This window comes from Aquarana catesbeiana, linkage group LG11, assembly GCF_042186555.1.
Source record: "Aquarana catesbeiana isolate 2022-GZ linkage group LG11, ASM4218655v1, whole genome shotgun sequence".
NCBI classification, from domain to species: Eukaryota; Metazoa; Chordata; class Amphibia; order Anura; family Ranidae; genus Aquarana; species Aquarana catesbeiana.
Window position 1 is genome coordinate 41129722 of NC_133334.1, and position 17093 is coordinate 41146814.

The 17093-nt window shown below is 43.3% G+C and overlaps 1 protein-coding gene across 1 annotated transcript; it reads right to left on the reverse strand.

Annotated features, from left to right (window-relative positions):
• Positions 1 to 2085: 2085 nt before the first annotated feature.
• On the reverse strand, positions 2086 to 14742 carry LMO2 (LIM domain only 2). The gene is made up of 3 exons (XM_073604203.1): positions 14326 to 14742; positions 5621 to 5836; positions 2086 to 3884 (listed from the first exon to the last, which is right to left on the reverse strand). Exons 1-3 carry the CDS (start codon positions 14451 to 14453, stop codon positions 3665 to 3667), a joined length of 564 nt encoding a protein of 187 aa, XP_073460304.1. The 5' UTR covers positions 14454 to 14742; the 3' UTR covers positions 2086 to 3664.
• Between the last annotated feature and the right edge of the window lie 2351 nt (positions 14743 to 17093).

Sequence of the window (17093 nt, forward strand, 5' to 3'; positions counted from 1 at the left end):
TTTTTTTTTAAAGCATGTGGGAAGGTGCAGTCTACTTTGTCCAGTGCTGGTGGCGCTCATTTGCTGCTGCCTTGGACACTGGAGAGGTAAGACAAAAGGAACACAGTTCCTCTATAGTTTCCTGAGTCACTCAGGAAGCAATCCGATTGGATGCTAACGAACCATGTAACTCTGGTAGCCATCTTGGGCCAAGCAGAGACTATTTAGGCCCTGGCTCCCAGGCTTAAGTGCTTTTGCAAGTTGGTAGACTGGGGGGTAGGTACTCTGTCTGTTAGGTACAGCACTCGCGGTAGGGAGAGGTTCCTGATGAGGAGGTAAAGCAACTCCTCTGGGCTTCATCCCGCTTGGGCACAAGATGGCCAGCTCACGTTCTGCTCTCTTAACAAACACTGTCAGTCTGGCTGATATCTGCTCTCTTCACATTACTGGAGACCGTGAGTGTACCTCGTTGGGCAGCCTTCCCACTGGGTTTGTGGTAAACTGTTGCTGTACTATCTTAATACAAGTTTTCCATTGCACCCGACTGTGTGAATTATTGAAACCGCCCCACGCTGCACCCCCACCTAGAAGCATACTACATTTTAAGCGCACCAGTGTGAAATGCCCCAGCTGATTGGATTAGAGTCTCCCTCTAGACCAGGGGTAGGCAACCTGGGGCCCTTCAGCTGTTGTGGAACTACATTTCCCATGAGGCATTGCAAGGCTGGCAGTTACAATTACTCCCAGGGGCATGATGGGACTTGTACTTCTGCAACAGCTGGAGGGCCCCAAGTTGCCTACCCCTGGTGTAGACTGTGCCAATATTACCAAGTTTTGCCACCCTTGACTGGTTTCAATACATTACAGATTTCTCCAAACACAATTTCACCAAATAAAATGTAAAGAGATCGATTACATCTGGCTGATCATTTATTCCATCAAGATTTTTCAATAAATGTCACATAATGCTGACATGTGACTGTCACCTGATCTACAGTAAAAATTGCCAAATGGTGAGACAGTCAACGTCTGTGTTCAGTAAACTGCTAAAATGTTAGCTTCCATATTTTTTCATGTCATTGACCAGGAGTAAGCATGCATTAAGGGAAGTCAGAACTCCTGGGTCAGTGTCAGCAACAAATGTTTTATTTTCCCAGTACAAGTCAATGCACCTAAAATTTCCCACAAACTTTCTGATTTAAGCCATGTCTCTGCACTTCCTGTTTGCCAGATTATTGTGCTCTCTCCAGCCAATATCTCACTTTTTCCTGCTGCTGTCCATATCTTTGCTACCACTTGTTACCAAACTTTGGCTTGTTCCTCAACTACACTTCTGATTTACGGACTACTCTTCTGTTTGTTCCTTGTTTACTATATTTGCTACTAAACCCCAGCTGGCTCACCTCTTGGTGGGGTGATCCCGAGGATCGCGACCTGGTACTATCTGGCAGCTAAACCCATCTCCACCATCAGGAGCTCTGGTGAACTACGCTTAGTAATTCGACTGTGCTCCTCAGGTGAGCCCACATCATTCGTCAGGGTGACCTACTTGTATAGCAATCCTGCCGGTTGGTAGGAGTCCCTCTACTGCTATAGGTACTGGTGCCTGAGCCTGACCATGACACCTATGCTGACAAACCTGTGTAAAAAGATGTACGTGATCCCCTGTTAGCCAGCAGCAGCTGCAAGAGAGAGGAGAGAGCGTTCAGCAACGGCTGGTAATGTCTGGGAGTGGTGACATACCCCATAGGTTCCCATGTCCCATCCATTGTTGGCGCTCCCTCCTTCTCCCTGCAGCCACTGGCTAATACAAGGAAGCCGGATAAAGTGACCAGACAGGAGTGGGCTGAAAATAGGTAAGTATATACATCTTTTTTTACAGTTTTTTTTTTTTTTAGTTAGCCAGCAGAGGTGTTAGGTGTGGCAAGAGGACATTTTTAAGGCTAGTTAGGTTTAGGCTGAAATTCTACTGTGATTACAGTTGTTACCTAGCACAGCTGAGGGTCCCATCCAGTGTTGAAGGCTTCTGCCATGACAACGTACAAAAACAGCAGAACAATGGCCAACTTTCCAAATAGGTTAAAAAAAGTGACAACAAATTAACTGTTTATTTGTCTTTCCAATAAATTTATTTGGTTATGTTTTCAACCCTTAGCATTATTGGGCACACTCTGCAAATCGCTCCTTCACAAGCAGAATGATGTCAGTTATATTTACATTTTATTTATTAACCTTTTTTTAGTAAAAATTTAAACTACAAACAAAACTGCCAGTATTGCATAGATTATCCGGCAATGGCCAAGATATATACACATACAGTACATGTATCCATTTGTTGCAGTGTAGCAATATGACAATTATCCAGATATTTAGAAACCCAAAATTGGAATTTTATTTTGGGTGGGCACTGCTGCAGATATCCACCCTCTGATTCGAATCTCTTGGAGTTTCCTTTGGTGAGATCTCAAAAAGTTTCTTTCCACTTACTTCATTCTCCATGAGATGGAACAATAGGATTTAGGTCTTGGTATAATGGCCAGGCATGATAGGCTATCTTGGGAACTCAGGTGTAAAGATCTTTTTAACGGAGTCCTCATGTAGCCAGTGTGTAGTTCATCAGGCCACCCAAAACATAAAGCCAACTTGTAACAGTGCAAATATGGAAGCTGCTATTCCTGGATAATTTTTGAAGGAGCTTACAAACTCATTGACCTGGATCAAACTCCAGTCATTGACCGGGCTCAAACTCCAGTCATTGACCGGGCTCAAACTCCAGTCATTGACCGGGCTCAAACTCCAGTCATTGACCGGGCTCAAACTCCAGTCATTGACCTGGATCAAACTCCAGTCATTGACCGGGCTCAAACTCCAGTCATTGACCGGGCTCAAACTCCAGTCATTGACCGGGCTCAAACTCCAGTCATTGACCGGGCTCAAACTCCAGTCATTGACCGGGCTCAAACTCCAGTCATTGACCGGGCTCAAACTCCAGTCATTGACCTGGACCAAGTCTGCAGGCTAGGAATCCCTCATCCACCATCTTCATACTTGTTCTAAGTCAGTGATTTACTATGCAGTAAAATAAGGATTAGAATGACAATTCTACACTTTGTAGTAGTGTTCGCGGCAATATTTTTAGCTTGACAGGTTCCATTTAACTATTATTTTTGGGTAGATTTTTTGAAGGGTTAATTAAGGCCCTGGAATGCTTAATCTGTAAGTCAGCAGGCAAAAATTCACATGACCCTATCTTTACAAGCCAGCCCTGGTTTCAGGTCAAGAAGTAGTAGGTCTTTTCAAAATGGGAGGAGCAGTTTTGCCCAAATATGGAACAAATTAGGACATGGCTTTGGAGACTTCAGCAAGGATCCAAGGTCCCACGTGTAGATCTTCAGTTGCCTGCAGTAGATCAATATTGAGAAGGGCCCAGTACTCATGTCAGAAATAATTGTGTAAATCCAAAAGCACCATTATTGGTTGGTAGGAGTAGATGATAATTAGGAGCCTTAGAACCCATAGATGTGTCTGCTAGCTGATTCCAATGTAGATGCCCAGTCTGTCACCAGTTTTTCTGTTGAAGAGATAATGCACTGTCAGTTGTTATTGCTACAGTGTAAGTCCATCGCTTGATACTTTAGAGTCATTTAGGTCAATTCCAGGAAACTCCTGGGGCATTGTCCCATAGCTACATCATTCCATTAAGTTTTGTCCATTCATAAATGTCCTGCTCACAGACAATGTCTGAGTTTATGAGAAGGTACCGGTCACCCACACAGAAGTGCTTCTGACATGCTGCACACTTGAAGCACTCCAGATGATAGACTTTGTCCTTCACCCGCATGGTCATCTCGTACGCCCTAATCCGCTTGTCGCAGGATGCACAAAGCCCATCCTGACCAAAAAGTCTGCAACAGAAACCATAAAACATATTTTAGGATGCGGAAAGTGATAGATCAAAGGGAAAGAAAAATAAACTTGACACTGTAGCACTAAGAACTCCCAGAAAAACTAAACACAATTCTTGAAATCGAAATAGCCACAGTGAAATCTGGACTGGATAATGTAGATGACGCTGCCCTTTTTAGGCTCGGTTCACACTGGGGCGGCTTCAAAGATGCCTGACTCTGAAGCCGCCCCACACAGCGCGGCTTGCAAATGACTTCTTTAATAGAAGTCAATGCAAGCTACTCTGAAGTCGCCCCCAAGTAGTGCAGGAACCTTTTTCAAAGTTTGAGCAACTTGAGTCGCTCCGATTAGAATGGTTCCATTGCACTGAATGGAGCACGACTTGTCAGGCTGAAAAGTCGCCCCAGTGTGAACCAAGACTGGGGAATCTTCAAACTGTATAAAAAAGACAAAACAGAAAGGGCACAAACGCCTAGTGCATTATTCAAAGCACTTCATTGTAAGATTTTAAATGATAGTATATATACACACACAAAGGCAATAGGAATGACCGTGTTATAAAAAGTCCAGAAACCCAAAGGTAGGATCTGCAATGGAACTCTACTGGTTCGACTGGATGTCCTGCAGTCAGCTGACGCTGAGCCTTGCTCTGAAGAAGGGGCCAAGTCTTCTGAAATGCGTCAGCTGGTAGCAAGACATCCAGTCGAACCAGAGGTGTTCCTTTGCAGAGCCTACCTTTTGGGTTTCTGGACATTTTATAACACTGTCATTCCTATTCCCTTTGTAAGTATATACTATTATTTTACATCTTGCATTAAAGTGCTGTGGAAAATGTACTAGGCGTTCGTGCCCTTTTTTTTTTTTTGTTTTGTTTGATGCAGAAAGTGAACCTGACATGGGAGACATACAAGGGCTGCTAGCTATGCTGCCCTGCTGTTTTCTAAACTTCTGAGTTAGTAATCTAAGACAAACATGCAGATTTAAAAAAATTGAGGATCCTTATTTGCTTATTTGTTCCAAGTCAGCAGCTAAAAATATTGAAGCATAAAGGTCCGCATGGCAGCTAGCATTTTCAAAAGGAGATTTCAGCATTGGCATTCTCCATGACAGCCGTCTTTTAACAGACATAACAGTACAGACGAGGGCAAGGATAGACAAAATAATGAAGAATTTAGAAGACTTTCTGTCCAATCTTTTCCGTAGGTTCAAAAACATGTTATTTGATTATACTTCAGGAACCATTATCTTGGTTACATGGCTTATGGAATTTGCCTGTCACTGGAGAAAGTGCACTGGAAAGGGTGGCCAGGATTGATCAGAGTTGAGTATGGACTATGGCTATGGACCTTTACTTTGCTCTCTGTTCCTTGATATACCCATAAATCAGTATGAGAAATGTACCACTGACAATAACCATCTTTACAGTGGGGAGTTGGCAAGATTCTGGACAACTGCACTTACCTGTATGGGTGGGTCCTCCGCTCACTTAAGAGACCACATCATGGACTATAATATCTGTCCAGTTCTTAATGCAAGATTTACTTCATGCATCCCTTTTTATGCATCCCATATTTGGGACCACATACATGTTTTACCCCATGTAAAGAATAGAGGTGTACAAGTTGATGTGCTTATACTGCAGTCACCACTGTAAGTGCATAGCATGGTAAATGTCCACAGATAATTTCTAATATTTATTCCTCTCCTCCTGCCTCTATGGAAATGAAGGCCTTACCTGAGATAATCTCTTCGGCACAGCTTGCGCCCCAGTTTGTAGTAGAGTCTCCTCCCGACCTCTCCTAAGCGGCAGCCACACAAGTCGCAGCTCAGGCAGTCCTCATGCCAATATTGATCTATGGCCTTTAAGAAGTAGCGGTCCCCAATGTTTTGTTGGCAGCCCCCACATGTTAGTAGTGAGGGTGGAATCTGCAGAACCTCGTCCACTGGCTCACTATGGGAAGAAAATGAGATACATAATTCAAAATTGAATCCAACAATGTAAAATGTAGAATACAAGCTTTAGTTATAAAACAAACATTTTTGAAGAGGAACATTTTTTTTTCTCTGCAGTCAGGGCTAGTTTCTTTTAGCACTCCTCTATGATATGTAACTATTTTAGGTTACATCATGCCCACAAGCTACATCATGCCCACAGGCATCAAAATGGGAATTTGGCATGCATTAATGACATCTGTCAAGGGCTCCTTGATGCGCAGAGCAGAAGAATGGCTGAGTACAGAAATATAGGATGAAAAAATCAATTCACAGGTAAACTAAATACAAATTTTTCAGGCTGCCCAAGGGTATTTAAGCAGCTTCACTTGTAAAAAAAAAAATGTTCAAGCAAACATCTTCAATCTGGGGAAAACCATACCATCAGGATGGTCTAGACCAGGAATATGCAATTAGCGGACCTCCAGCTGTTGCAGAACTACAAGTCCCATGAGGCATAGCAAGACTGACAGCCACAAGGATGACACCCAGAGGCAGAGCATGATGGGACTTGTATTTTTGCAACAGCTGGAGGTCCGCTAATTGCATATCCCTGGTCTAGACCCTGAATTGTGTGACTCTCCTCATTTGAGACAAATTTACAAAGAAACATACAGCACTGGTAAATTCAACAAGTATTTTTTTTTTACAGAAAAGATTTTTATTATTTCCTTAACACAAAGAAAGAAGACAGTATATCATGATAAGAAACATACAGAGATTTGGACACAAGGTACTTAGTTAGATGACAATAGTAATACAGATGCAGGAGTTAAATTATTCCTGCTGGGTGGTGTACAGTTTATTAGAGGTATCATGTGTAAATCAAATAATTTGCAAGATCAATACTAGAACAGGGGGCGGCCCTACCAAGGTCACCCCAAGACAGGAACAGACCCATCTCTTCAGTTCACCGCAAGGCTCCCGTCTCCCACCACCCCCCGGAAAAGGGGTCAACAAGTATTTTAATTTGCAATTGTTTGGTTTATTTCTACAGAAGTGCTTGACTAAGCACTGATTTTTATTTTTTTTTGTCATGCTATCCCATGTTAAGATGAGCTCAGAGTATAGAGCAGCCTTCTCTATAGATACAGCATGATACATTAATGTGATGGTCGGTGGGAAGAATGCTCCTTACACTTGTGGTCATTGGGAAGAATTATCCTCTTACAGATGGCTAAAAAGATCAATGGTCTCTGTGGGAACTTATCTGAGAGGCAGAAATTGCTCATTGCTCAAGGAACCTGTAGCAACCTCTGGAGATAATCTAGGGTTCCATGGAACCCTGGTTTGAGAAACCATGATGTAGAGCATGCAATAATTCTTTAGTATACATCTCTTCATAACCAATGACATCACAGAGCTACTTATTTACTCCCTGGTTATCTTTTGCCTTGACTGTTGCAACTCCCTCCTTGAAAGCCTACCTCTACACAGACTCCCCTCCAGTCTACCATGAATGGTGCAGCCAGATTCATCTACCTTACCAACCGTTCAATGTTAGCCACCCTTCTCTGCCAATCTCTCCACCAGCTTCCACTCACGTCAGGAATAACATTCACAATACTTAACATGCAAAGCCATCCACAACTTTGCCACCAGCTACATCATCAACCTCATCTTAAAGGGGTTGTAAAGGTTTGTTTTAGAAAAAAACAAAAAAAACAAACATGTTATACTTACCTCCTCTGTGCAAGGGTTTTACACAGAGCGGCCCCGATCCTCCTCTTCTGGGGTCCCTCAGCGGCGCGCCTGGCTTCTCTTCTTGAGTGCACCCACTGAGAGCCGCATTCCTAGGGGGGCACTCGTGCGGGCGTGCTTCCAAGTCCTGCTGCTGCGTCCATTGACACAGACAGCAGGACTCGACCCCACCCCCGACTCCCGTGTCACTGGATTTGATTGACAGAAGTGGGAGCCAATGTCTCCTGCTCCTATCAATCTATCCAATGAGGACCTGAGACAGCAGCTGGAGCTGCTGTGCTCGTCCCTGTCACTGGATCGATCGAGTTCAGTTAAGTAAAAGGGGGGCTCTGGGGGGCTGCTGCACTACAGAAGGTTTTTCACCTTAATGCATTGAACACGTTAAGGTAAAAAACTTTGAGGGGTTTACAACCCCTTTAAATATCATCCAAGCCTAACATTAGAGTACCATCTTCTTTAGCTGATTAACATGTTGTCCTGCATCAGGAACCAAGCTTTCACCCTCCTGCAGCCAAACATAACGGTGGATGACATGACCTGGATGACATCACATAACCGTGGATGTCATGACCTGGATGACATCACATAACTTGTAGCTAATTCACCCCCTTGTTTTCTCTCACCTTGACTATTCCACATCACTCCCTGTTGGCCTACCTTTACAGAAGCTACCCCCCCATTCAGTCTATCATGATTGCTGCTTCCACACTCATCCACCTTACCAACCGCTCAGCGTCCACCACCCCACTCTGTCAATCCCTCCACTGGCTTTCACTTGCCCAATGAATAGAAATCAAAATATCAAGAAAAGCATACAAATTAATTCACAACTAAGCCTTGAGGTACATCACCAACCTCATCTCAAAATATCACGCAAACCATCCACTTTACTCCTTTCAGGACCTCCTTCTCTCTAGACCCCTCATTACTTCCTCCCATGCATGCCAAGACTTCTCCAGAGCTTCTTCCATCCACTGGAAAAACGCTACCTCAACCTATATGGTTACCCTGTCTACCTTTAGGGAATCTCAGAAAATTAATCTCTTCAGGGAAGCCAAGTACACCTCTAGCAGTTGAACTTTTACTTTCTACATGAACTCATCCCTCACAGTTAATACCTTTTAGACCCTTTTTACACTGTGGCAGTCTTCAAGCGTTTTAGCGCTAGAAACAGCCTCTAAAAAGCACCTGAAAACTTCCTCCCATTCTTTGCAGTGTGTGCTTTCACACTGGGGTGGTGCGCTTGCGGGAAGTTAAAAAAAGTCCTGCAAGCAGCATCTTTGGGGTGGGTTGGGAGCTCTGTAAATAGCGCTCCCAAAATGCCCCTGCTTATTGCAATGAATGGGTAGTGCTTCCAAATCGCTTTAAAAGCGCTGCAAAACTGGACTTTTTACCTATTTTTTAAAGTAAAATCTGCTCCACTAGCGGCCGAAAAGCGCAGCTAAAATGTTGCTAAGACCCCTTTCACATTACAGCGCGGTAGTTTTTGCTGTGCTTTAGCTGCATTTTAGCAGTGCTTTTCGACCGCTAGCGGGGTGGATTTAACCTTTAAAAAAAAAAAAAAAAAAAAAAGGAAAATGTCCTGTTTTGCGGCGCTTTCAAAGCGCCGCCCATTGCAATGAATGCTTTAAGGCATTCATTGCAATGGGCAGGGGCGTTTTGGGAGCGCTATTTACAGTGCTCCCAACCCGCCCCAAAGATGCTGTCCTGCAAGCGCGCCGCCCCAGTGTGAAAGCACACACTGCAAAGAATGGAGGCAGTTTTCATGCGCTTTTTACAGGCTATATCCTGTTCCACTTCCGGGAGCCTCGGTCGCGGGTATTGACGTCTCCACCCAGGCTCCCTCCTCCTTTCCCAGCCGCCAGACCAGTAGGAAAGAGGAGAGGAGTCTTGCACATGCGCAGTAGGGTTCCCAGCGTGAAGCCTTAAGGCTTCACTGCCAGGTTCCCTTACTCGCAATAGAGGCGGCATGCATCCGACAGCTGATGGAAACATCAGCTGCGGTGCTGCCATCGCTGGACTCCAGGACAGGTAAGTGTCCGATTATTAAAAGTCAGCAGCTGCAGTATGTGCAGCTGCTGGCTTTTAATTTTTGCAGCGGTGGGCGGACCTCCGCTTTAAAGCATATGGGAAACCTTACCTTTCCCATTCAGTTTAAAATACAAATGAAAGGCAAAACATTTGTATACAGATATTAAGAAAAATCTAAATATCTTTTTTTTTTTTTTTCAAGTGATTACATAATCTCTATTGTTAGCTGCATGAGGGGCTTGGAGAGGTGGGGGTAGAGAAACAGCAACACACTGATCTTCCCAGTGAAGAGCAGTGCAGGAGGGCCAATTGAGGACAGGCAAGCTGTTCTCCCAGCACAGCCAGAAAACTGACCACCCTGAGATGGATGTGCTTCCATGCCTAGTGTGGTCAGTTTGAAATAGGAAAGCAGGGGGACTGGCAGCATCACCAGGTGTTTTACACAAAGGAAGTAAGGAAGTCACACAATACTTTTTAACACATGCACATGGTACAAAACACACATATCAGGAACATGAAATGTTGGGGTAACATATTCTTAATGTCTTTTCCTCTAGTTGCAAAGTGTGCCCTCATATCTTTTGTGGTGACTGTTTGGTCTTTAAAGGGGAATTCCAGCCTAACACTAACTATGCTTAAAAATGTTCTTCTACTTATCATGCCCAACCTGTGTAAAAAACAAAAAAAAAGTATACTTACCTATATTTTAGCTGGCCATACATGTATAAAATTTTGGCCAAAACTGGTCGTGTGCGGCAAGATCGTTCAACATTCGTACAGTTAGTGTACTCAACTTTACCATCGCTTTTGACAGTAGGCCCGGCTAATGTTGATTTATCCAAAGCGAAAACTTTTCATTGTATCAACCAAAGTGTATATGTTATACCAAGAAAAAAAAAAATCTGTCTTGTATTGTGCATGTGCTTGCCATATAGGTAAACTGGAATTATATATATTGCTATTGTAATTGACTGATCACTTTCGATCCAGAAATTATTTTATTCTATCAGTTAGTGGCCAGGTCACTATCGAGCAACGAATAGTCGTTCGCACTGCAAACGCACAAAATTCCATACTTGTATGGACAACTTTAGTCTGCTCTGGTCCAGTCACATGATCCCACAGCTCTGGATCCCCTGTTAGTGAGCTGCAAGGGACATGAGGGAGCGCCGACAACGGCTTGGATATTGGAGCCTATGATGTCACGGCTCCTGAAATTCCCAGCCTTTGTTGACCTATTCCTCTTCTCCCCTGCAGCCACTGCTCACTGACACAGGGGATCAGAATGGGTTCTTTCAGACAGGTGGCAAAAAGTACATTGCATTGAGTACAATGGGGCTGTGCCACAACCGCATGCAATGCACGCGATTACAACATGATGCAGCAATACAGGGTTAAATTAGGCAGTGAGGAGGTGATATAATGCCTCCTCACTGTCTGTCAAATGCCCTCTGAAAAGCAATCTAAACGTGGATCGATTTTCAGAGGGCACCTTAGAAACATCTACTTGCAGTACCAGCTGCTGGTGAAAACTGGAAGTGCAGCACAATAATAAAATACATTTGTTTCCTGGTAGAAAATAGATTTCACCACTTGGATTCTATTTTTTGCAAGTCACACAAGCAGTGGTGGGACAAGGTGTTTTAGTACCCAAGGCAAACATGTCAAAGTGCACCCCCAAGGAAAACAGGTGTATAGGCGCGGCAACCTTCCTACATAAAAGCTCTGCCCGGTGGTCAGACCTTGAGGCTGCTGACACCTTCAACGTGACAGAATAAGGAAGGGGATGGTCGGCACTCAGGATGACATCCAAAATGGTATTTATTTATTAAATACCTGTACAAAGCTGTAAAACAGTCTACGCGTTTCGGAACCTTAGTCCTTAGCCATGACTAAGGACTAACGTCCGAAACACGTAGGCCGTTTTACAGCTTTGTACATGTATTTAATAAAGAAATACCATTTTGGATGTCATTCTGAGTGCCGACCATCCCTTTCCTTATTAAAGTGCTCCCACACTTCCCTCCCCGGCTATGAACATCAGCATAGGTTGCAGCTCCTGTCCTTTTTGTGCCTCTTCTGCCTATGTCTGAAACCTGGACTTGCATGGAAGTGAATGGGGTTATTTTAAAGGGAGCTGCTGGAGGAACTGTATCTAGATGAGCTATAAAAATACAAGGGATTTTTATTTCTCATGGAAGTCTTTGGAAAATGCTCGAGGAACACCCTTCAAGATGCATCAGTCATTCAGAGTGTCTTCTTGTCGTTGGGATTCGCTCAGTTGACCAGGTCGTCTAGGACACTGTTGAAATGGATATGCTTTCCATTTTATGAGTATACAGTATATTTTTTTTATCCTTTATTAAAGCTATCACAAAGGGTAATGTGCAAGGCTGGTGCGCCCTCTGTGTTTTATATTATCCAATGGAAAATTATATTTACCTGGCTGACCAGTTGATCAATCTAGCCTCAGTTTCTTTCTACTGCTCTGAGCATTGATAAACTTGCAGCAAGCAAAGTTACAATGTTTGGTTTAGCTAATTGTTCCTAATCAATGCCTCAGAAAGTGCTGAACCAGTTGATTAGCATGACAGCCAAGCAACCTGCATTTTTCAGAGGGAAGAGGTCGGCCGTGGAGGCGTACATATTTTTCAATGTACAAGACAGTTCACCCAAACACAATTTTTCAGTTTTTGGTAGATTCTGGAGAGTTAAATGAAACCTGGTGCAGCCAGGGCTTCCATCCGGTGCTGTAGGAGGTCGTTTAAAGGAGTTTTTTTTTTAAACACACAATACACAAAAACAGCAGCCTACATATTTCGCCCATGAAGGGTTTGTTGGGATGTTCTACACCAGAGCAGTAAATGACCCATAAACCAATGAAGCTCTTTTTTTGGGGAGCTACATCCCTCAGCATGTCCTGCCAGCTACAGCATTGTCTCAAAATTAGATTCCCACCATCCATCCAGCGCTTTCATTATCATTACACCGTTACCAACATTTAGAACAGCCGTTCACAATCAGGGTTCCATGGAACCCTAAAGTTCCTCCTGAGGTTGGTAAGTGTTCCTTGAGTCTGGTAAATTGACCTCCTACCTACACTGACCACCAATGAAAGGGGCACATCTACAATGACCAATAATGTTAGGGGATACCACAACTTTATACTGTCTGCATGTCTTTTCTGTTATAATTTGTGTAGTATCAAGATTATCACAAAAAATGCTGTTGTACAGAGCAGGAGGGTTGAAAAAATACCCAGGGTGTCAAATATGCTAGGTATGCATTATTATTACATTTTTTTTTATATTAAACCTTCCATGATTAGTACCATTAAATGCTGTAATCCTACCATCTACGACTCTCAATTTATTATATCCCTTTGTGCATTACTTTTATACCTTTTGTTTTTTTACATTGCAAAACTCAATACTAAAAATCTTTGTAAAGCAGTCTAATGTACGACAAACTATAGGTATAACTATATAAAATATTTCAAGGTTCCTCGAAGGTTGAAAGTATAGGAAAGGCCGATTTAAAATAACTTTATAACTAAAATACTAATAATGTCGCCACTACCACCGATGTGGTGCACTTTATTCCCATTATGGTATATGGACTCCAGCGCCCAGGGCAAAGATGCCAAAACGTGACCCCCCCCCTTCCCTTAGGTTTAAGGTCATGCCACCCACAGCCCTGCAATAAACCATTGCCCCCAGGGCAATTTGCCCTCCTGCCCACCCCTTGTCCCGGCCCTGTATAGACTACTCAAATATATCTACTAGCATTTTAAATACTTATTTTAAAACAGGTTCGATAGAAAGAACTGAAAGTCGAAAGGTTGAGAAAGGCTGATAGAAGAAAAAACTTCCAGGACCTCATTGCTACTGTAAATGATGTTCATGCTGTAGTTACAATGCCACCACCACTGCCATGATGCACGTTATTCCCGTTATGGCATATGGGCTAGAGAAATACATCTATTAGCATTTTAAATACGGTACTTATCTTAAAACAATGTTAGATAGAAAGAACTAAAGTTGAAAGGTTGAGAAAGGCTGATTTTAAATAACTTCCAGGACCACATTGCTGCTGAAAATGATGTCCCTGCTATAGTTACAAGGCAACCACCACCACCGCCGTGATGCACTTTATTGCCATTAGGGCTTATGGACAACACAAATACATCTATTAGCATTTTAAATACTAATTTTAAAATAAGGTTGGTTCGAAAGAACTAAAAGTTTGTAAGGTTAAGAAAGGCTGATTTAAAATAACTTCCAGGACCACATTTCTACTGAAAATGATGTCCTTGCTGTAGTTACAATGCCGCCACCACCGTGATGCACTTTATTCCCATTTTTGCATATGGACTACACAAATACATCTTTTAGCATTTTAAATACTTATTTTAAAATAAGGTCGAATAGAAAGGACTGAGCGTAAAAAAAAAAAATTCAATTTTCCATCTCAGGGCATTTTTAAGGAACAAGAAATTCCAGCTGCACGCCTCTATAATCCAGGTGTGTTCCTGGAAATCAAGGACAGCCGGTACCTATGCTAGCCATCAGCCCTTGTCTATTTCAATATAATGTGTCCCCCTCCTTTAATCGCTTGCCCAAATGGTCAGCAATTGCCCCTATTTTCATTAGCTCCCCCCCCCGCCACCACCACCACCTCCAATCGCTGCAACAATAAGACCCCAGCCACGCTTACTCTGCAGGGTCCAGGCTCTTCCTCTCGATGGGTGCTGACATTTGCTTGCTCCTGTGTATTGTCCTCTGTACAGTGTGTTGTCTTGGCTCTTTGTAGGTCCTGGCTAATTCATACAGACACAGGTCCATGCAATGCTATCCTCTCTGTAGCAGATCTACCCCCCCCCCCCCTCCAGGGTCCAACGTCAGATGCCAACTGCCCGCTCTCCATCACCGTGCTGCCACATCTGTATTCCTGGCAGCTGCCTGAGTCCTCTGGCCAAGAAGGAAGGTCTGAGAGAGAAGCCTGTGTCACTGTCACTTATATAGGCAATTGCTGTCTCCTTTGCAGCATTGACTATTTTAGCTCAGCCCCTCTGCTTTCATTTCCTTTTTCCTGATCACCATTCAAATACAATAGAAGGAAATGGCATTTAAAGGCACAGCTGCTCACTTCTCTCTCTCTCTGGCCCTCCTGGGCACTGGGATTACAACACAGCTACACTGCAGCTGTCTAACTCATTAACCCCCTGTGTCTCTAGGGAGGTCAGCCTTGCGTTGCAGACAGCGGCATTGATCTGACAGTGCTGCACAGGTTAATTCTCCTCTGATGAGGTTGGGGGTGGTGGAGGTAAACAGGTTAATTGAAGGATTAATTTACAGTTAACAGGGAGACTACTAAGAAGCTTCTATGTATTAAAATTGTTTTTGCTTCTAGTATATCTAAGGGCTACGCAGACTGTAAGTTAAATACCTGCGTGAAAAGCTTGAAATGGAAGCAGGCGTTCTTTGTCTTAGAGAGGCAAAATATATTTTGAGTCATAAAAGGTAATTTTTTTTTTTTTTTTTGAGTAGGGTTTTATTGCTGTTTGTGTTTCCATTAGTAAACTTTCCCCTGACTTTCTGTCCTGCTGACACCGCACGTGTCAAGGTATAGGGTTGGTAAAGATCTAACAAGGGTTGCAAATTTTGTCCGCTCTTTCCCCAATTTCATAAATGATTTTATCTGGACAAGACGCTCATAACCAATGTTTCTTGGAACCCCAGATTTCCTCCAGAGTTTTCTAGGGGGTTCCTTGAGCAGGCGCACATTGATCTCTCACCTACACCCATTAAGGGAAGAATTTTCCACTGACGTCCAATGGTAATGGTAATTTCTACAGTGACTGCCAATGCAAGGAGGCACTTTTCCACTAATCCCCAGTTTAAGGGGGAGCATCCCCACTGGCCACCAATTTAATGGACTCTTCCCCTACTGACCAATGTTATGCAGCGTACACACGGCCGGACTTCCCAACAGAAAAAGTCTGATGGGAGCTTTCGGTCGGACTTTCCGACCGTGTGTATGCCCCATCAGAGTTTTTCTGTCGGCAATTCCGAAGGAATCAGATATATATTCTAAATCTCTCAGTGGGAAATGCCGACGGAGTTTAGATAGTTCGCAAGTCCGGCCGTGTGTACGCGGCATTAGAGGGAATTTCTCCACTGGCCCCCATTGTAACTGGGCATTTGTCTACTGACCTTCAATGCAAGGGGACACTTTTCCATGGATCCCCAGTATAAGAGGGTATCTCCACTGGCCTCCAATGTAATTGACTCCTTCCCTACTGATCATTAATGTTAGGGGGCATTTCGCCACTGACCACCACTGTGACTGAGCAAATGTCTACTGACCTCCAATGCAAGGGGACACTTTTCCACTGATTCTCAAATTAGAATGGAACACCTTCACTGACCACCAATTTAATCGATTCCTCCCTTACTGACCATCAATGCTAAAGGGTATTCCTCCACTGGCCACCACTATAACTGGGCATTTTTCTACTGACATCCAATATAAATGAACACGTTTCCACTGATCCCCAATTTAAGGGGGGCATCTCCATTGACCACTATTATAACTGAGCATTTTTCTACTGACCTCCAATGCTAGGGGGACTTTTCCACTGATCCCAATTTTAAGGGGAACATCTCCACTGCATACGAATGGACTTTTCTCCTATTGGCCATCAATGATAGAGGGTTTTTCTCCACTGGCCACTAATTGTAATTGGGCATTTTTCCTGCTGACTGACAATGTAAAGGGGAACTGTTCACTGATCCCCAATTTAAGTGGGTAACATTATCACTGGCCCATCAATGTACTGGACTCTTTTTACCGACCATCAATGTTAGAAGGCATTTCCCCGCTGACTGCCACTGTGATGGGCATTTTCTACTGACCTCCAATGCAAGGGGCACTTTCCACTGATCCCCAATTTAAATTGGGAACACCTCCTCTGACCACCAATGTAATGGACTTCTCTCTTACTGACCATCAATGTTAGAAGGCATTTCTCCACTGGCCAGCACTATTACTGGGCATTTTTCTACTGACCTCCAATGTAAGAGGACATTTCTAATCACTAGTGTAAGGGAATTCTACTACTAACATTTTTATTGTCTGTTTCTATTCTATCTTTTATTTTTGCTGTTCTTTAACTTTATGATTGTTAATAAAAATGGGTTTTAGGGGTATAGAGCAAGAGGGGGTTGATAAATGATCCGCTATTTAGGAGTCAGATTATCTACGTAGGACATTTTCTTTGTTTTCTTTATTACTTTCTTCAACTTGCTGATCCTGCTAATGTACCTTGACCTGCAGATATAATCATTTTCATTAGAGGTTCCCTGAGTCTAACAATTTATTTCAAGGATTCCTCGGGGGTAAAAAAAGGTTGGGACAGACTGCTCTTAACCCTTATGAGATTAAACATTATCATCATCTATGGCAGGGGTCTCCATACTTTC

Excerpts from the sequence above, each read along its gene's own strand:
- LMO2 (XM_073604203.1), bottom strand. The coding sequence starts at position 14,453 with ATGGACCTGTGTCTGTATGAATTAGCCAGGACCTACAAAGAGCCAAGA. Across the intron at positions 5,837-14,325 it reads AAGAGCCTGGACCCTGCAGA|TGAGCCAGTGGACGAGGTTC; the intron begins GTAAGCGTGGCT and ends TTCTTCCCATAG. Across the intron at positions 3,885-5,620 it reads TGCCGAAGAGATTATCTCAG|ACTTTTTGGTCAGGATGGGC; the intron begins GTAAGGCCTTCA and ends TTTCTGTTGCAG.